The 22,481-nt window shown below is 35.5% G+C and overlaps 1 protein-coding gene across 1 annotated transcript; it reads left to right on the top strand.

Moving 5' to 3' along the window:
• The first annotated feature begins 18,416 nt into the window (after window positions 1–18,416).
• LOC126692861 (L-type lectin-domain containing receptor kinase IV.1-like) lies at window positions 18,417–20,876 on the top strand. The gene has a single exon (XM_050388664.1). The coding sequence runs from the start codon at window positions 18,673–18,675 to the stop codon at window positions 20,671–20,673; it is 2,001 nt and encodes a 666-aa protein (XP_050244621.1). The 5' UTR covers window positions 18,417–18,672; the 3' UTR covers window positions 20,674–20,876.
• Window positions 20,877–22,481: the final 1,605 nt, after the last annotated feature.

The following is a 22,481-nucleotide window of genomic DNA, read 5'->3' as shown; positions in this document are numbered from 1 at the left end:
AAGCTGTGATGCACTTGGAACATATATATACTTGTACCCTGAAACACTTGCACAAAACACATTAGTCCCTCAAGGTAAAGCAAGTAATAAATGACAAGTATAACAAGTAGCAAATGATCATCTGAACATGCATTCAATGAAGCATAATAACATAGGGATATATGCTTGTCCAAAGCACAAACATGATGCAATGAGAACACCAAAGCATAACACAAAGCACCATAAAGCCAACAAGAAAACAAACAGAACAAGGTTTTCTAGTTAACACAATGTCTTCTCCCCCTTGGTATATGCATCTTCCCTATGGAATATCTCTCCCCCTACAAATGTGCATGAGAAATAGAATTTCTCCCCCTAAGGATGTGCACAAGAGTCATATAGAAATGACAAAACACTCCGACATACTCTTTAGAGTATACTCTCCCCCTTTTTGTCAGGAATAGACAAAGGGTCAAGGAGAAACGAGGGTAAGAGATGAAGGTAAGAACAAAGAGAATGATGCAGGAGGGAAAAATGAAAAAATTTTGGAAAACAACTTTGAAAATAACCCTCAATATGCAAAACACGCGATTTTCGCGACTGAGTTAAGTCGCCAGGGCAAGCCGCCAAAACACTCAAAGACAAAATTTTGAAAAATTTTCTAAGTGTTTTTCGCGACTGGAGGGTCTACCCGCGAGAGAGTCGCGAGCTGAACCGCCAAAATCTCTGAGAAACCCTCGCGACTGGACCTTCCACTCGCGAACAAGTTGCCAAAAATGACCCGCGAAGACGCGACTGAGTCTCGCGACTTGACTTACCCGCGACTGAGTCGCCAAAACAGGGCAAAACTGGGATTCTTGAAAAATTTCAGATTTTTTAACAAAAAAACTTTCCAAAAACACCTAAAACACTCAAAAATCTTTTTGCGCTTGAATTAACAAAGATTGAGCATGTGAAAACACATTTCATCAAGTACAATCACACAAATGAATATGGCATTTATTGAACATAAACTTGTGTGTTGTGTGTGGATATCAACAATGAGATAGTCCTTAGTCTAATGTGAAGTTTCAAAGATCAATTCAACCAAGGCATACACAATTAGCACTAGATCAAGTGATCCATTTCAATTATAGAAATATGTATATATGACCTCCCACAAAACTTGATAACATATTTTGGAGCTTTACATTTGACTCCATAACATTTGATCATTTTGATCTCTTGAGACAATCACCTCTCATTGTGAGAGTGATATTTGATATTTCACTTTAATGAACAAGCCTTTGGCTTTTTGAATAAACATTCTCTTTAATATAAGGTCGCTTACCCTTTTTCCTAGTCGAATACTAGAATGTGCGACAGGCTTTTGCAGCTCAATATCTCTTTTCATTTGGAGATTTGCATTTGGTGAGCTCTTCTTAGCAAAAACAAAAGTAAAGAGTGGGAAGATATATAGACACAAGTCTATGCAAGTTTCAAGATCAACATAACCATTCACTAATCATTCATGACAAGTTTGAAGATCTATTTACAACAATCACATAGATTTCAAGATTTCTCCCACAGTGATATGAGTGCAAAGAAACAAGCAATGCTCGAAAATGCACAAAGCCATTAGCACAAAGGTACAAGGCAAAACAAGTCTTGAGACAAAACTCAACAACGTCGATCAAACTTTTTGATTTTCTACTTTTTATGTGGTTTTGGATTTTTACACACACAAACCAAAGACATAAAAGTAAGATCAAAACAAAAACAAAACAATGCATATAAAGATATGCATGATGCACAAATGCATGACAATGAAGCATCTAATGCATGAAGGGTCCTACAAAGATCGAAAGAATTAGATCAAGGACCAAAGGAACAAAAGCTCAACCATAGGAACCCTTCCTCATCCAAACAGAACAATTGTTTGGAATGAGTGTCTCATGAGAAGTGAGACGAGGGTTGGAAGAATGAGAACCGGAGATGCACATAGACAAGGAGTTAAGAGCATTAAACACTTTCTTTAACAACATGCTATTATCACTAACATCCGGTTTATCCTTTTTAGCACAACTTCCAAGAAGCTCAAGTTTTTCTTTTCTTTTGATTCTTTTAAAAGCATGAAACTTAGAGCATTGAGGTCTTAGATGACCAAAGGCACCACAATGGTGACACACAATGTGTTTAGGTCCACTAGGCCTTTTGGGAAGGGATCTAGCAATATGATTTTGTTCCATCTTCAACTTATGACATTGAGGTCTTATATGACCAATCACACCACAATGGTGGCAAGTTGGAACAAACTTAGATCCATCCAAAGCCTTAGGTTGAGACCTAAACAGAGGCTTTGACTTAACAGTCTTTCTCTCCACATTTTGATTTCTTTTGTGTGGAGGAACGTACACCGATTTGTCCTTAGAGGTAGAATACACATTAGGCACAAGATCGGGTACCACAACATGATTGCAACACATATTATCATCCATTTTATCAATGGGTTCAGCAATCAAACACTTGGCATGCATCTTAAAAGATTCATTTTCACATTTAAGATCATCAACAAGTTTGTTAGACAAAACAAGTTTAGCATCCAAGTCCATATTCAAACATTCAAACTCTTTCAGCTTTTCAAGAGAAATTTCAGCAAGTTTTTTATATTTCTCAACCAATTTGTTGGATTCATTGAGCTTAGCAATCAAATCATCATTTTCACAAAATAACTTGCTCAAATTCTTTTGAAACTTCTTAGCATTTTTCTTCAAGAGTTTGTCAACAACACCCATGGATTCAAATAACATGTCATCACACTTATGAGGATTAACACTCATAGAGGCATTTTCACAAACACGTGGCATGTTACATTCATCACCAACCAAATCATGCAAAGAGTCATACAAAGCACAATCCATGGCAAATAAACACAAGGGGTCAAGGATCACACTTAGGTATTTAAACCACAACAAGTGTACCCGCTCTGATACCAATTGAAAGTTCAAAAACGTGTACAAAAACACTTTTGAACGTTTAGACCCCCAAAAATTAACTTAACCAATACAAGCAATATGTCAAACAACTAGTGTGCGGAAACTTAACACATGCTATAATATAAAATTGGTTAAAAACTATCTAAGCCATAATAAAATGAAACCACAGCAGATAAAATAAAGGCAGAGATAGAGAGGAAGGAAGATGCAAACACAAAGATAACACCCGATGTGTTATCGAAGAGGAAACCGAAGACCTCGGCGAAAAACCTCTCCGCCGCCCTCCAAGCGGTAATCAATCCACTAGAAAATACAGTTGGGATACAAGGACAGCAATAGACCTTCCAAGCCTAATCTACCCAGTGCACCTAAGCCCTCCAAGCTTCTTGCTCCAACGAGGTTGCGCCGAACCTTTTTCTTTTCTAGCTTTCCGGATTCCGCTACTACACCGTAGCATCAACCAATGAAGATTGGCTCCTTCCTAACTGCTTCCCAGAACTCCAAACGACTGTCTCACAGAGATGATAATGGTGAGAACCAGGTTTGGTATAAAGCCTCTCAAGGTTTTGACAATGGAGAGGAAGAGAGTGAGGGATTTTGATGAGACTCTAAGGTAGGGATTGTGTGTGAAACAATCTTGTTTTTCTTTAGGGTTTCTCTCTCAAAATTCTCTCTGGAAGCTCTCTTTCAATCGTGGGTTAAAGGGGTATTTATACTAGAGTGGAGAGGAATGTGAAACGTTAGGTTTTACAAAACAGGGGTGGCTCGCGGCTTGACCTCGCGGCTTGACCAAGTCGCGAGATCCAGTCGCGAGTTAACCGTATGGCCAGTTGTCCTGTTTTGTCCTGTAGTGCTCCAGCTAGCATGACTGTTCATCTTCCAGCATGCTTGGCACGTGTGCAGATTCTAGCGGCTTGCAGCCGCGAGTCCACCCGCGAGTCCCAGCCGCGACACTCTGTTTTCTTGCACACTCTTGAGCAGTCTTCACTCTATCTCACTCACTACCCTTACAACAAACCCACCTAAATACAGGGTTACTAAATGCTGAATTACAAGCAAATTTGGCACGGAATAAAGCCAATTAGATGGTTGAATAAATTCAACCTTACATAAGTTGCTGGAGTTAGTCACGTACTGGAATCCATGCAAAAGGTTAGTCTCAAATTGGAGGTTTGTGCATCAAAGGAAAGAAGGCTACTACAAGATCAAGTCCGATAGGGTACTAGAGCAAAGGTTTAACTGTAGGTTGGTATTTCGGAATAGGCTAGGGTAGTTGGTAAGATTTTTTATACTTGTAACCGCTTGATTGTTGATTAGTGGATTCTTGGGAGTGATGACCTTAAAATCACTCAATGGGATTTTTACTGTGCGAGGTTTTCCTATTTGTCAACAAATCACTATGTTCAATTTATTTTTTGCTGCACTTAGTATTTTTGGTGATTTGTTGGCGCCTTCACATTTGCATACAACAATTGAACTTAATTAATCAACTTGGATAATTGAATTAATTAACCGGGGTCAAGCTATCTTAACCCAACATATATATGTATATATATATATATATATATATATAGAGAGAGAGAGAGAGAGAGTAATCACATTTTTTTGGGCGAAGAGTTCAAAACAAAAATTCAATACCCTACAGTGAAGACACAAGAAAGAAGTATAAACCCACCCCAAAAAAAAAAAAAAAAAAAAAACTATGAGAGAGAGAGTGTTAACACATTCTAGTGTGGGAAATATGGATTGAATGGGAGATAATAATTTATTTATAGTAAAGAAGATGGGATAAGAAGAGTCAATATAAAAGGAAAATGAATGGGTAAAGAAAGAGTAACAGTAGGGTAGAGGAGAGTGGGAAGATCAAAAGGTAAAAGATAGGATCAAATGTTGGAGAAAGTGGGAAATTAATAAAGAGAAGAGTTAAAAATAAGAGAGTAAGAGCTGAAAATAGGTGGATGATGTGGCACAATAAGAGAGTAGCAACATTAAATTCTACACTTCAGCTTTTAAATATAAACTAGCCGTAAACCCGCGCATTGCACGCGATAATTATTTTTATGGTGGTTTTATTATTTTAAAAAAAAATTAAACTAATTTAATAAAGAGTAATGTATTTCTCAATCATATTTTTATTTATTATAGGAACAATAATAAATCATAAATATAAACTTTGTCATACTAAAATGAAAAAAATACAATTTTTCTCAGAAATTCAAAAGGCAAGTTAATGAAAATATTCATTATTTAAAAAAGGGGTAGTTATCCCACATTGCTTAAGAGAGTGTGTTGTGTGTAGTATAACTTGCCCCACTCACCCTTAAAAGTTACCATGACTTTTAAGTGGAGTTGTGGTGTGCCTTTGTGTTAGAACCTATTTCCCTCTCCCTTGTGTGTGTGTGCGTGTTTGTTTCTCAATATATATATATATATATATATATATATATATACACAGATATAGATTTACATTAAAAAAAAAAAGGTAAAATAACTTTAGCTCATACATTCTTAATGCAAATTGCATCCTCTAAGTTTGATTGAAATTAATTTTAGTACTCTAACTTTACTTTCATTCGACTAAGTCCTCTAAGTTTCAAATTTATTCAATTCAGGTTTTCCTTCTAATTTCTTTTTAAAAAAATTTCTTTAAAACAAAATTTTTCTCAAGTGAAAAAAAATCTTTAAAATTGATAAAAATATTTATAATCTTTTAATGTGAGAATCAAGAACACGTCAAAGGATTCACAAGAAAACACGTTTATATTCTTGTGATTCATGAAATTGGTTCAAGATTTTGTGAACTCTAGATCATGAACACCAAAGTGTAGATTTAAACACAAGACATCAGCACTAAGTTACCTTGTGATTGCTTAATTCTTTCTAATATAAAATTTTATAACATGTATAGGGGATTGTCGGATATATTATAAAAATTTTATAAGCTAAAGGCCCACTTTCTTTAATAACTTTACAAAGCCCAAACCCACAAACCTATTATAAAAAACCCAGCATGTTAGGTTGGGGTTGGTGGCACTAAAATCCCAAAAGTCCTCTCTCTTTCTCTTTCCTTCAATAATATACTAGTCTCTTCGAAAATATATCAGTTTTTTATGCTCCGTTTGGATTGAGGGAGAGTAAAGTAGAATTGTCTTAAAATTAACTTATTTTCAGCCAACTCTACTTTACTCCGTTTCACTCCCCCTCCCTCCCCCCTCAATCTAAATAAGCCCTTACAAATTGTGATTTGTGATATCAACATAAATGAAATTTTCCCTCCACACTCTTATTTAAGACATCAATCACACTTTAATGTTTTTTTTATATATATTCTCTTCCCTCTTGGAAAGTTAAAAACTTTCAAACCTTCAAAGTTGTCATCGTTTTTGAATTTGGGGATTTACTCATCTAGAGATAATTTTCATATAGAGCACGACCTACATCAAGCTTGCCGTTGTGTAAATCTAGCTATTTTCCTACTAGACGTGCACTACTTTGTTTTATATAAGAATCACTTTCGAAGATCAAATATACAATTGGTTTTTTTTTTTTTTTTTTTTTTTTTTTTCACTCTCTATCTTATACTTATAACTTTCTCTTTAGGCATTTAAGATGAGTTCGAAACTCTGTTTGTAAGTGCACGATAATAAAGTTGTTATTGTATCCCGAAAAGCAATATAGGAAAAAAAAATCTCATTACATCAATTTTTTCTTTATGAAATTTTTTATGTGGACCAGTAATGAATAATCCAAGGAGCTAAATGAGCGTAGGGCAACATGCACTCATATTTGTGCCTTCTACCGACTACCCCGCTCACCAAGAATATAACAATTGACTGTGAAAGACAGTGACAAGTATAGCAGAAAAAATGGGCTCATTTTAATTTATCTCTCGTTTTTCTATAATGGCGGCCATGACTATGTGGCTGCTACTCAAGGAACGGCGTCTACACCACACCCATTCACTACTGTTAGTATCTCGTTTTGTCCTAAAGTGTGAGACTTCCATGATAAATTATAAAATACCTTCTCCGGAGGTGAATTAGTAGTAGGGAGCCTTTATTATATATTATAGGTTTATATATATATATATATATATGGATGAGTCTAAGTTACACCTAATATAACTCTAAGGAGTTACACATTTTTTACACCGTTAGATTTAAGTAGATCTAACGGTTAAAAAAAGACCTCCACTATTACAAATATTTTTATTAGAATCTCATTAATTACCTTCATTTATTACCTTCTAAACTTATCTCTAAGCCCAACTGTCACGACCCAAATCTATGGAACATGAATTTAGATGCATGACAACTTGCTGATCTTACATAACTCAGTAAACATGATTAATTTAAACATAATTCAAAACTCCAAGTAAACAATGCTGTTGATAAATCTCTTACAGTAACTAAAATCCACAAATTTAGAATAATCTCCAAAATACTGTGAAATCTAAATCAGAATAAAAAAAAAAAAAACTAATAATCTTTTAAGACTTCAAGGATTATTGATTTCGCCTAAAATTCCCACGCTCTACCTTGCACCTTACGAAGCAATCCAAATGTGTTGTTCCCCAGCTAAATTTTAATTTGAAAATTGTAATTGATGGGGTGAGCCACACATCCAGTAAATAATTATACATAATACACAACAGAATAGAGTCAAGCAAAGCAGCAAAGCACAAGTATTTTGCTTTTTCACAAACTCATTCAATGATATCAAAAATAATTATTCCACAAAGCATATAATGAATCACTTAATACATATGTAATCACATCTTAAAATCATTTGAAATCACATACATAAAATTGATCAGAGCATAGTGTCACATATACACATCACATATTCTCACATAAAATCCTGTGAGCGGATACCAACATCTAACCCTTGCTGGTGAGGGATCAACACATATTCTCACATACAATCCTGTGAGGGGATTTACACATATATCTGATTTATCTGATCAATTAAAAAAAAAAAAAAAACACTTATTTTGAGTCACATATAATAAAAGCAAAATTTTTACAAAATATAATAATTTACTTGATATTAACAATTATTCCAAATAAAGAGGCATATCAAAGATCACAATATCAAAGAGAACATAAATCACAGGATGCTTGACTCTCATGGGGAACGAATAAAACTGAGGAGTTCATATAAATATATTACAATTCTTGAGTAAATCTGAAAATTCAATTTGCTAAAAGAAACATTTTAAATACCATTTGGAGAATAGGAATATGACTTTGAAATCACTTGGTTTAACAAATTTAAAGAACCAGAACCTTTTAGAAAATTTACATTGAAACTCAATTATTTTCAGAAAATAGATTAGTTTAGAAATCATCTTTTAAATGAGATTTGGACATTCAAAACGTTATTTAAAATTCTAAATATCTCTTAAAAACATTATTTAATAGTCGAAATTTCTCTTTCAATGATGCAAAATTACTTTTGACAAACTTTAGAAAATATAAGTTTGAAATACAAAACTTTTGAAAACTTTTAACTTCGAAGAACCTAATGGACAAAACTTGTGCATATTATGCATAATTACTTACTGCACTTGAATCACTCTGAAAGTCCAGCTGGAACACCCTCCAAATAATCTCAAAATACTCTTAGATAGGACCTAGAATCAATCATGAAAGTTACTTAATATCCTCCACAAAATATAAATTTTATTGACCTATAAAAATTGACTCACTAAAATTATTTGTGCTGAACTAAATGATAACACTATTGCAAAACATCTCTACCCAAGAATATGTTTGCTTGAATTATCAAAACTCAAAGCCAGCAGTCAATATTTTAGGATTTAATATATGTCCTAAACAAGAGTAAAACCTGAACCATGAATTTATGCTCTATAACTGAAACTTTGTTCTAAAATACACATTATGAGCAAATCTAGGATTTAATATATAACCCCAATGAAGACCGTGGACCAAAACTAATATGACTTGTTCATGGACCTAATATCATTGGCCCTAATGTATTAAATATCTAAGCATTATTTTGAGATAAAAATGGAATTTAGGTAAAAGAATAAGTCTACTATTAACCTTTGAAAGAATTGTAAACGTGTTGATCTCTAATGGTTCATTGTAGTCAAAGTCTGGGCAAAGACTACCGGCCATTACTTTATCCATCTCTAATGATTCATTGTAGTCAAAGTCTAGGCAAAGACTACCAAGGCCATCACTTTATCCATCAGAGAAACTTAAACCTTGACAAAATGTGAGCAATCTAGCGTGAACACTATGCAACCTTATTCATGGTTTAATAGCATAATCCCAACGGCAAGGAAAACGGTGGCAGCAATTGTTGACTTATTAATTAATTAACTAGTTGTTAACCTGTGCTATGCACGGAAACCTACCTATTTGTAAGGTAGATTAGAATAATTTTATAAAATTTAAAATTGATTAAAAAACTACACAATTTGCTCTTGTATGACTTCAATTTGTGTTACAATTTCAGATGATGCAAAAAAATAACTCAAAAGTTCAGATATTAAAACTTCTGAAAGACTAAAAAATATTGAAGAATCAGATGATTCATTGCTTAGGAATTATTGAAACAAAACAAAATATATATGGCTAAACAATAGAGAAATATAAGAGAAAGATGAAAATTACTCGTAAAAGGTTAAAGAGAGTTTGGTGGTTCATATATGAAAATTACTATTTAAAAAATACGTGAAAAATCATAAAATAATTTTTTTTTTAATAAAATAGAGGAGAAGAAAATAATATAAGAAGAGTTCATACCTCTACTTAGCTTTTATAGTGTTAATTATTTATTCGCCATTATTCTTTTGATTGAACTACCCTTATTACTTGGTGTCACGACCCCAATATACCAAATTCTATGTTCTGTCATTGTTTTTTCTCCTTCCTTTGAGCGTGAGAGGTTGAGAGACACTTGCTGGTCTATATATATGCCATGTAGAATATGATAAATTTGGGGATTTAGATAGACTCAATCTTTCTAACAACTTTTGAACTTCACATTTAAGATTTCAATTAGTATTGGGAAAATTTATAAATTAACAACATTTGAGTTTAAGTTTGAGTTTGAGTTTGAGTTTTGAAAGTTCAAAAACGTGTACAAAAACACTTTTGAACGTTTAGACCCCCAAAAACCAATTTAATCAACACACGCAATATGTTAAACAATAGTGTGCGGAAACTTAACATATGCTATAACATGATATTGATTAAACAACTATCTAAGCCACAACAAAATAAACCACAGCAGATAATGTAAAGGCAGAGATAGAGAGGAAGGAAGATGCAAACACAGCGATAACACCAGATATGTTATCGAAGAGGAAACCGAAGACCTCGGCGAAAAACCTCTCCGCCGCCCTCCAAGCGGTAATCAATCCACTAGAAAATACAGTTGGGATACAAGGACAGCAATAGACCCTCCAAGCCTAATCTACCCAATGCACCTAAGCCCTCCAAGCTTCTTGCTCCAACGAGGTTGCGCCGAACCTTTTTCTTTTCTAGCTTTCTGGATTCCGCTACTACACCGTAGCATCAACCAATGAATATTGGCTCCTTCCTAACTGCTTCCCAGAACTCCAAACGTCTGTCTCACAGGGATGATAATGGTGAGAACCAGGTTTGGTATAAAGGCCTCTCAAGGATTTGACAATGGAGAGGAAGAGAGTGAGGGATTTTGATGAGACTCTAAGGTAGAGATTGTGGGTAAAACAATCTGGTTTTTTCTTTAGGGTTTCTCTCTCAAAATTCTCTCTGGAAGCTCTCTTTCAATCGTGGGTTAAAAGGGTATTTATACTGAAGAGGAGTGGAATGCGAAACGTCAGGTTTTTCCAAAACAGGGGTGGCTCGCGGCTTGACCTCGCGGCTTGACTAAGTCGCGAGTTCCAGTCGCGAGTTAACCGTATGGCCAGTTGTCCTGTTTTGTCCTGTAGTGCTCCAGCTAGCATGACTGTTCATCTTCCAGCATGCTTGGCACGTGTGCAGATTCTGGCGGGTTGAAGCCGCGAGTCCAGTCGCGAGTCCCAGCCGCGACTCTCTGTTTTCTTGCACACTCTTGAGCAATCTTCACACTATCTCACTCACTACCCTTACAACAATCCCACCTAAATACAGGGTTACTAAATGCTGAATTACAAGCAAATTTGGCACGGAATAAAGCCAATTAGATGGTTGAATAAATTCAACCTTACAATCTCCCCCTTTGGCTATTCCGTGACAAAACCCTAAAACAGACTCTAGACTTAACATGTGAGTTGGGAACAGTTGATCAAAACTCACTCACACCTAATTCTAGAAGCTGTGAAGCACTTGAATCATATGAACATAAACTCCTGAAACACAACAATACACCATGATCATTGTAAGCAGAAAATTATAAATGCATATGAAACAGGCAAAAAGAGATCAAGCATAAGATGGAGTTAATGAACAAACCATGGCTTGATCAACCAAGTGAACACCACAAAGTAGTGATCACAGTGTTCATTCACACTTGGAATGAACACAAAGACATACAAGTTAACAAGCACAAGGCAAGACACTTGTATGCTCAACACTCAACCAATGCATAGCTCACATGGCATATGCATCTAGGAACAATCCTACAAGGGCACAAGAGTGACAGTACATAAACCAAAATGTAGAACATTTAGATTAAGGTACTGATTTCAACATAGCATAAAGGCTGCACTTAAGCATGGTACATACCACAAGGCCTACAAACTATGCATAAAACATAAACCCTCAAAGCTTACAAAAGCATATGGGTACAAACCACAAAATACTGAATATAAACTTAAACAATATAAATTAAAAGTGCTTAAAATTTCTCCCCTTTAAAATGATGAGAAGCTGTGATGCACTTGGAACATATATACTTGTAACCTGAAACACTTGCACAAAACACATTAGACCCTCAATGTAAAGCAAGTAATAAATGACAAGTATAATATAACAAGTATAGAAATGACTACAATGATCACATAGCAAAGCAAATGATCATCTGAACATGCATTCAATGAAGCATAATAACATAGGGATATATGCATGTCCAAAGCACAAACATGATGCAATGAGAACAGCAAAGCATAACACAAAGCACCATAAAGCCAACAAGAAAACAAACAGAACAAGGTTTTCTAGTTAACACAATGTCTTCTCCCCCTTGGTATATGCATCTCCCCTATGGAATATCTCTCCCCCTACAAATGTGCATGAGAAATAGAATTTCTCCCCCTAAGGATGTGCACAAGAGTCATATAGAAATGACAAAATACTCCGAAACATACTCTAGAGTATACTCTCCCCCTTTTTGTCAGGAATAGACAAAGGGTCAAGAAGAAACGAGGGCAAGAGATGAAGGTATGAACAATGCTAATGATGCATGAGGGGTGCAAGATGAATGAGAAAATGAAGCTCAAACCTAAGACAAAGTAACATGCTACAAAGCATAAGGTAAGCATGACATGCTAGGATGAAACAGCAAGGTCAAGACCAATGCATGACAAGGGTAGCAAAGGTGTGTGCAAGAGGTGGCTAAGTGCAATGCATGACCAATGCATGAAAAATGCACATGTGGGGCAAGGTGTGTTAAATACACAACCAATGAACCAAACATGTTCCTAAAGAGGAAACATGAGAAACCCCAAAGTTTGGTACTCATCGGAGTCCAAACAAGCGAGAAAATGTCTAAGAGGCATTTTATCAAACACCTAACATGCACACTATGAACAATAATGTGAAACAATGCATGAACATCATGAAATCTACCCTTAATACATGTTCTTTCTGCCACAAGGGGCCAACATCCAATGCAAATCAACAAAAGAAACCAATCCCATGAAGAAATTTGGCAAAAATTAAGTTTTCCCAACCCCTATGATAAAAATCCCAACCAAGAGCACAAAACTCTCCAAAACATAATCTAAGGATCAAAATCAATGAAAAGAGTTTATAATTACCTTAGAGATGTTAATGGATTGAAAAACCATTCAAATTGGTTGGGTTTTGATGTAAAAATATTGAAAGAGGGGTTTTAGAGAGGATGGGAGAGGTTTAAAACAAGTTTCCCACAAAAAGCCCTTTAAAAAACTGTTTCTGGGCGTTTCGCGACTGGGCGAGTCGCGAGGTTCAGTCGCGAGCAAGCCGCGAGTTTCAGCCGCGAGCCGCGAGTTTCAGCCGCGAAAATCTTCGCGAGTCGCGAGTGAGCCGCGAGCAAGCCGCGAGTGAGTCGCCAAAAGCTTCTGGATGAGCTCGCGACTGGAGTTTCGCGACTGGCGAGTCGCCAGCTGAGCCGCGAAAAACTCTGACACCTGTTTTTCAATTCAGAACATGTTTAAACATTGAAAAACAAAGTAAGCACTAAACATAAACACAAAAAGTGATAAAAATCACTTCCAAAAACATATAAAATGATCAAAAATCTTTTTGGATTAATCCATATAAGATTGAGCACACACACATCACATTTAGACAAGTACAATCTAACAAATGAATAAGAAATTCATTGAACATAAGGCAAGTGTGTTATGTGTGTATATCAAGTGTGGAATAGTCCTTAGTCTAGAATGAAGCTTCAATGATCAATTCAATCAAGTCATACACAACTAGTACTAAGTCAAGTGGTATATCTCAATTATAGAAGTGAACATATATGACCTCCCACAAGAAAATGATTACATAAGATTGAAGCTTTTCATTTGGCTTCTTACAATTCATATCATTTGATCATTTTGAATCAATACAACTCATTTTGAGCAATACATCTCATTTTTGAGATTGATGCCTGAAATTTTTGATATTTCAATTTGATGAACAAGCCTTTGGCTTTTTGGGCATCATACATTTTCATATAAGTCGCTTTCCCTTTTTCCTAGTCGAATACTAGTATGTGCGACGGCTTTTGCAGCTCATTATCTCTTTTCATTTTGAGATTTACATTTATTGAGCTCTTTAAGCAATAAAGATAAAAGAGTGGGAAGAGATATAAGCACAAGTCTACGCATGTATCAAAACCAACATGACTATTGACAAATCGTTCATGACAAGCTCGAAGATCGATTTACAACAATCACACAAAGATGTCAAGATTTTTCCCACAAAGATATAAGTGCAAAAATAACAAGCTAAGCTCGAAAATGCACAAAGCCATTTGTACAAAGGTACAAGGCCAAACTCACATGTGATATGTGCTCAAACATATACGATCAAACTTTTTGAATTTTTCACTTTTTATGTGGTTTTGGATTTTTACTCACACAAAATAGAAACATAAAAGTAAGATCAAAAACAAAACAATGCATACAAATAAATGCAAGATGCACAAAATGCATGAAGATATGACATTTAATGCATGAAGGGTCCTACAAAGATCGAAAGAATTAGATCAAGGACCAAAAGAGCAAAAGCTCAACCATAGGAACCCTTCCTCATCCAAACGGAATGATTGTTTGGAATGAGTGTCTCAAGAGAAGCGAGACGAGGGTTGGAAGAATAAGAACCGGAGATGCACATAGACAAGGAGTTAAGAGCATTAAACATTTTCTTTAACAACATGCTATTATCACTAAAATCCGGTTTATCCTTTTTAGCACAACTTCCAAGAAGCTCAAGTTTTTCTTTTCTTTTGATTCTTTTAAAAGCATGAAACTTAGAGCATTGAGGTCTTAGATGACCAAAGGCACCACAATGGTGACACACAATGTGTTTAGGTCCACTAGGCCTTTTGGGAAGGGATCTAGCAATATGATTTTGTTCCATCTTCAACTTATGACATTGAGGTCTTATATGACCAATCACACCACAATGGTGGCAAGTTGGAACAAACTTAGATCCATCCAAAGCCTTAGGTTGAGACCTAAACGAAGGCTTTGACTTAACAGCCTTTCTCTCCACCTTTTGATTTCTTTTATGTGGAGGAATGTACACCGATTTGTCCTTTAAGGTAGAACACACACTAGGCACAAAATCGGGTACCACAACATGATTGCAACAAATATTTTCATCCTTTTTAACAATAGGTTCAGCAATCAAACACTTGGCATGCATCTTAAGAGATTCATTTTCACATTTAAGATCATCAACAAGTTTGTTAGACAAAACAAGTTTAGCATCCAAGTCCATATTCAAACATTCAAACTCTTTCAGCTTTTCAAGAGAAATTTCAGCAAGTTTTTTATATTTCTCAACCAATTTGTTGGATTCATTGAGCTTAGCAATCAAATCATCCTTTTCACAAAATAACTTGCTCAAATTCTTTTGAAACTTCTTAGCATTTTTCTTGAAGAGTTTGTCAACAACACCCATAGATTCAAATAACATGTCATCACACTTATGAGGATTAACACTCATAGAGGCAATTTCACAAACACGTGGCATGTTACATTCATTACCAACCAAATCATGCAAAGAGTCATACAAAGCACAATCCATGGCAAATAAACACAAGGGGTCAAGGATCACACTTAGGTATTTAAACCACAACAAGTGTACCCGCTCTGATACCAATTGAAAGTTCAAAAACGTGTACAAAAACACTTTTGAACGTTTAGACCCCCAAAAACCAATTTAATCAACACACGCAATATGTTAAACAATAGTGTGCGGAAACTTAACATATGCTATAACATGGTATTGATTAAACAACTATCTAAGCCACAACAAAATAAACCACAGCAGATAATGTAAAGGCAGAGATAGAGAGGAAGGAAGATGCAAACACAGCGATAACACCAGATATGTTATCGAAGAGGAAACCGAAGACCTCGGCGAAAAACCTCTCCGCCGCCCTCCAAGCGGTAATCAATCCACTAGAAAATACAGTTGGGATACAAGGACAGCAATAGACCCTCCAAGCCTAATCTACCCAATGCACCTAAGCCCTCCAAGCTTCTTGCTCCAACGAGGTTGCGCCGAACCTTTTTCTTTTCTAGCTTTCTGGATTCCGCTACTACACCGTAGCATCAACCAATGAATATTGGCTCCTTCCTAACTGCTTCCCAGAACTCCAAACGTCTGTCTCACAGGGATGATAATGGTGAGAACCAGGTTTGGTATAAAGGCCTCTCAAGGATTTGACAATGGAGAGGAAGAGAGTGAGGGATTTTGATGAGACTCTAAGGTAGAGATTGTGGGTAAAACAATCTGGTTTTTTCTTTAGGGTTTCTCTCTCAAAATTCTCTCTGGAAGCTCTCTTTCAATCGTGGGTTAAAAGGGTATTTATACTGAAGAGGAGTGGAATGCGAAACGTCAGGTTTTTCCAAAACAGGGGTGGCTCGCGGCTTGACCTCGCGGCTTGACTAAGTCGCGAGTTCCAGTCGCGAGTTAACCGTATGGCCAGTTGTCCTGTTTTGTCCTGTAGTGCTCCAGCTAGCATGACTGTTCATCTTCCAGCATGCTTGGCACGTGTGCAGATTCTGGCGGGTTGAAGCCGCGAGTCCAGTCGCGAGTCCCAGCCGCGACTCTCTGTTTTCTTGCACACTCTTGAGCAATCTTCACACTATCTCACTCACTACCCTTACAACAATCCCACCTAAATACAGGGTTACTAAATGCTGAATTACAAGCAAATTTGGCACGGAATAAAGCCAATTAGATGGTTGAATAAATTCAACCTTACAAGTTTAACTTGGACTTATTAGAAAAATAGCACTACTTGTTAAGTTTGAATTAAACAAAAATAATTTTGTTTAAAAAAAAATGATAATGATGAGTTTGAGTTTAAATTGGACTGGTTAGAGAGATAGAGTTTCACTCCTTGTTAAGTTTGGACTGAACAAAAATAATAATGGTAAGAGTTTCAGAGATTTTGGTTATATATATATATATATATAGAGAGAGAGAGAGAGAGAGAGAGAGAGAGAGATAAAGTCAAAAATTGTTATAAAAAAGAAAATAAAGTAAAACACTAACTAAAACGTATTGCTGTAAAACACAAACTGAAAAGTTTATAGTGCATTCTAAAAAAAAAAAAATTATAGTGAAATATTGAAACGTATTGCTAAAGTATATTTATATATATACTGATGAGGTATTTTACTTTCAATTTCTATTTTGACATACGGGACATGCGCATGCATACAAAAGATTTACTCTCTTGCACCACATACTTATCACATCAGAAACTAGATCATGCCAATTAACCGGAAGTATAAATAAGGATTGTTTCTTCAGACCCTTCGGGAGGAACTTCGCTTCAAATATAACTAAATCCACTTTTCCACATTGTTTGATTTGGATATATTATTTTTGTTATAGAATTTTAGTTGAAGTAGAATTTTCGAGGTCTTGAGACATATATCTAATAGAGTTTTACTTAAACTAAACTATTGTAATACTTGATAAGATAATTACACATTAAAGAGAAATAATAAATATATAAGATATAAAATCTAAAATAAAAATAAAAATAAAATAGTGGTGACGTGAAAAACTGTGGGAGCTTCAGAGGCTTCGGTTTTATATATATATATATATATCCTAATGAAAATGTAGAAGTCATGCCTTTGTTCATGGGTTCACAACGGCAATCTAACCACAAAATATAAGTAGAATTTTAGGACCAAAATCAAACTTCTGAACAATCTAATATCACAATTGATTCCAAGATAACCTTATAAACTTTTAATTCTTTGTTTCTAATGGTGAGAAATCATACATTGAACAATTTGATTGCCTCTTCAATTGTATGTGCTCTAACTCCAATGCTATTCAATTAAACTAACGTGAAAAATTAAATCTATTAGATTAAAAAAATGGACATGAAAATGAAAATTGCACAAAAAATTTCTTAAATAGAATTAAAATAATTTTTACTCTAGCAATTAGGTACCAACTAACAACATTCCAAACATTATGTGCACAATGGGGTGATGAAATGGCTGTTTAGTTCAAAGTCCTCTCCAAGGGATATTTTTATGAAATGAAGATTTACTTCGTAGAGTTGTCTCAAATTCTAGTGGTAACTTGGAAAGCTATTTAGGTTTCCTAGTTAAAGAAGAAAAAACTAATTTGGTTTTTTTTTTTTTTTTTTTTTTGGGGGGGGGGGGGGGTGGTGGGGGGTGTTGGCTATTCCTTGGAAGAAAAGTATATTCATTGTGAAAGAAATATTGTATTCTTTGTCTACAAAGGAATCTGAATTGGGTCTTTATAAATTGATGGTACTACAAATAATTTTATGGTTTTGGTCCAAGGGTCATCCCCTAAATAACTCTCCTACTTGTTAAATAAGAAAGATGTATCCCCATCCAACCAATTTGAAAATCCTAGATTTTAGATAACCTTCTACTCTCCCACTACACAAATTCAAATGTCCTTAAGTTTACAACAACCAAAGTTTCGGAGATAAAAAATTAAAACCATTTGAAACTTCTCATCTATTTAATGGAAACTCCCCGGCTTGTTATAAAGAAAATAAAAAGGTGTATCTCATTCTCATCCACATAAGGTAAGATAAGATATAACTATTTGCGTGGCTAATAAGCTTAAGCCTGACTTTCATGGAAAATGTGAGATTCCTTAAAAGTCAAAATCGTTTACTCGAAACTTGGGTGATGCGGCTGCCGGGTGACCCATGAATTGTGGGAGCTTGACTTTAGGTATGAATACATATTACATTTACATATGATGTTCTCCTCAACATGATGTATGTAAACCAACCCTGCATTTCTTAGAATGAAAAGAAGAAATTGTATGCAAATATAGCCATGTTTTCCAAGCTTGTAATACTGCTGCCTCTCCTAATAAGCGTTGTAGGCTCCCAAGATACCAACTTCATTTACAATGGTTTTAGATCAGTCAATCTTAGCCTAGACGGCGTAGCCACTATCACTTCTAATGGTCTTTTGGAGCTCACCAATAACACCAAACAGCAAAAGGGTCATGCTTTCTGCCCTACTCCAATAAGCTTCAAGAACTCATTGAATGACACTGCTTTCTCTTTCTCTACGACATTCGTCTTTGCCATTGCTTCCGGATATCCAACTCAAAGAGGAAATGGGATAGCTTTCGTGATTTCTCCAACTAGAGGGCGGCCAGGAGGTCTTCCAAACCAATACCTTGGCCTTTTCAATGAGACCAACAATGGTAACGCTACCAATCATGTCGTTGCTGTAGAGCTCGACACAGTCCTGAACCAAGAATTTAAAGATATCAGTGATAACCATGTTGGGGTGGACATAAATGGAATGGTGTCCGAGAATTCTTCTCTTGCAGGTTATTATGCTGACAGTGGTGCCTTTATGAACTTGACCCTTTTCATTGGAAACCCAATGCAAGTTTGGGTGGAATATGATGGTGTCAAGAAGCAACTCAATGTAACTTTAGCTCCAATTGATGTTGGTAAACCCAAATTTCCACTGTTGTCTTTGTCCCGTGATCTTTCACCTATCATTAACAAAACTATGTATGTTGGGTTCTCTTCCGCAACTGGCTCTTTCCTAACTTCCCATTATATTTTGGGTTGGAGCTTTAAGATGAATGGTAAGGCTCAAGAACTTGCCCTCTCTCAACTTCCCAAGCTGCCTCGAGGTAAAGAGAGTTCTAAACTTTTGACAATTGGATTGCCTGTGATTCTTGTTAGTTTAGTCTTGGTAGCAATTTCAGGTGCAACGTATGTCATAAAAAGGAAAAGGAAGTTTGCAGAATTGGTAGAAGACTGGGAGGTTGACTATGGGCCTCACAGATTCAAATACAAAGATCTTTATATTGCTACAAAAGGATTTAGGGACAAAGAACTATTGGGTAGTGGTGGATTTGGTAAAGTTTATAAAGGTGTACTAACTACCTCTAAAATTGAGATTGCCGTGAAGAAGGTCTCGCATGAATCAAGGCAAGGAAAGAGAGAATTTGTGGCTGAAATTGTGAGCATAGGTCGGCTTCGCCACAGGAATTTAGTACCACTCTTGGGCTATTGCCGAAGAAAAGGAGAACTGCTCTTGGTGTATCACTACATGTCCAATGGAAGCCTAGACACCTACCTCTTTGATCAACCTCAGGTCACCCTCAGTTGGAGCCAAAGATTTCAAGTCATAAAAGGTGTGGCATCCGGGCTGCTTTATCTACACGAAGGATGGGATCAAGTTGTCATTCACAGAGACGTGAAGGCTAGTAATGTTTTGCTAGATGGTGAACTGAATGGTAGATTAGGTGACTTTGGTCTTGCAAGATTATATGACCATGGAACTGATCCTCAAACTACCCATGTGGTTGGAACTCTTGGGTATCTTGCGCCAGAGCATACTCGAAGCGGCAAGGCCACAACAAGCACCGATGTGTATGCTTTTGGGGCCTTTATGCTCGAGGTTGCTTGTGGAAGAAGACCAATACAGGCAAATGGGCCATCAGAGGATTTGATTTTGGTTGATTGGGTGTTTTCTCATTTGAGCCGAGGCGAAATTATGGAGGCAAGGGATCCAAATTATGGTACAAATTATGTAGCAGAAGAACTAGAGTTGGTATTGAAACTGGGATTGATGTGCTCTCATTCAGAGGCTGCTGCAAGGCCTAGCATGCGCCAAGTTGTGCAGTACTTAGAAGGTGATGTTCCTTTTCCAGACTTATCATCGCTTGGTCTTTGTTCCACCGGCTTAACATTTGCCCACAGGGAAGGTTTCGATGATTTTTTCATGACTTATTCGTCTTCTATGAGCAAGGGGTTTTCTCATTCGTCTTCCATTGCAGATTCGCTTCTCTCAGGGGGACGCTGATACTGAAAGCTTCTATTATCCACACATCGAAAGTAGGGAAATTTTTTGAATATGATTTTTTAATGATTGTACTGAATTACAATATTGTTTCTTTTTAAGGTTGTGCAGTATATATGTTATGTTTGCTTAGCACATTTTCGCTAATTCTATAACAACTAATTGCAGAGCCACGCAATGCATGAGAATATATGATTATTCTGAAATGTGATATAATATATAATTTACTCTTTAAATTTAATTGTATATAATTTGTTCATCCAAAATATTAAAAAAATTCTAAAATTTATTTTTATCTTTCTATTTTTACAAATATACAAATTTATCATTTTTGGTGTTTTTGTTTAATATTATCCTTTTGATTGAAGTGGTCCATATTCTTCTAAATATTGTTATTATGAATTATATTTCTCTTAATTACTTTTGGTACAACTAAAATTTTTAAGTTTCAAATTTATTATTTAAAATTTTCACTCTCAAAGAGATTATCATGATTATGATGATAATAAAAAAATTATCACATAATTACAATTGATATTATTCAAATAATTGATAGGCACATTTAAATTCATGATATTCATGTAGATTGTGTTTTAATATAAACTCAAACTCTCACATCCAAACTAACTAAGGATTAACTCAAATAAATATCAAAGTAAAACCATACGAGGGAGTGAAAGGACTTGTGATGTGTACGCAAAAAACGCAACACCAAAACGTATCCAGAGTTTCAAGAAAGAATTATCTATCTATCTATCTATCTATATATATATATATATATATATATTTATTTATTTATTTATTTATTTATTTAGGGCCATAATTTATTGTAATTGGCTAATCCTTTGACAAAATGCACTATACTAGCATTTGGGTAGATTTAAGATGGGTTTATTACTTCAAGAAACATGTTGTTCAAGTCAATTATATATTAACAACATGAAGATTGGTCCAAGAAACAAGTGAAGAAAAACTGTTATTTAAGTCTCGATAGATAGTTCAACAAATACCTACTATCGAGACTTAATATGAAGCTCAATAAATAGCTTGACAACAATTCGATCTATCGAGAATTACGATTTGAGAATTTTCAGATCTGAAATTAGGCCCAATCTTGTATATTTGTTTAGGGTTTCTTTTCTCACAACCCTAGATATATATATATATGGTTTATTTAAAAAGCCGCCACATACGGATACAGAAACCAAGAGATTTGTTTTCTCTATGTGAAGCTACTGTCTTTGTATGCCATAGGGTTTTGTAACCAAGTGCTTCCAGATCTTCATTGTTGATGAAGTAAAAAACTTTGCAGCCAACAACATCTATTCAAGTTGCTGGAGTTAGTCACGTACTGGATCTGTGCAAAGGGTTAGTCACAAATTGGAGGTTTGTGCATCAAAGGAAAGAATGCTACTACAAGATCATGTCCAATTAGGCATTGGAGTAAAGATTCAACTGTAAGTTGGTATTTCAAGATAGGGGTAGTTGGTAAGATTCCTTATACTTGTAACTACTTGATTATTGATTAGTGGACTCTTGGGAGTGGTGACCTTAAAATCACCCGAGGGGTTTTTGCCTTGCAAGGTTTTCTCCATTTGTTAACAAATCACTGTGTTCAATTTATTTTCCGTTACACTTAGTATTTTTGGTGATTTGTTGGGAAAATCAAAAGCTAAAAGATAGGATGAAATGTTGGAGAAAGTGGGAAATTAATAAAGAGAAGAAGAGTTAAAAATGAGAGAGTAAAAGCTAAAAATAGGTGGATGATGTGGCATAATAAGAGAGTAGCAACATTAAATTCTACGCTTTAC

This window comes from Quercus robur, chromosome 7, assembly GCF_932294415.1.
Source record: "Quercus robur chromosome 7, dhQueRobu3.1, whole genome shotgun sequence".
NCBI classification, from domain to species: domain Eukaryota; kingdom Viridiplantae; phylum Streptophyta; class Magnoliopsida; order Fagales; family Fagaceae; genus Quercus; species Quercus robur.
The sequence above is the reverse complement of the archived record's forward strand: the minus strand, read 5'-3'. Positions and strand labels throughout refer to the sequence as shown.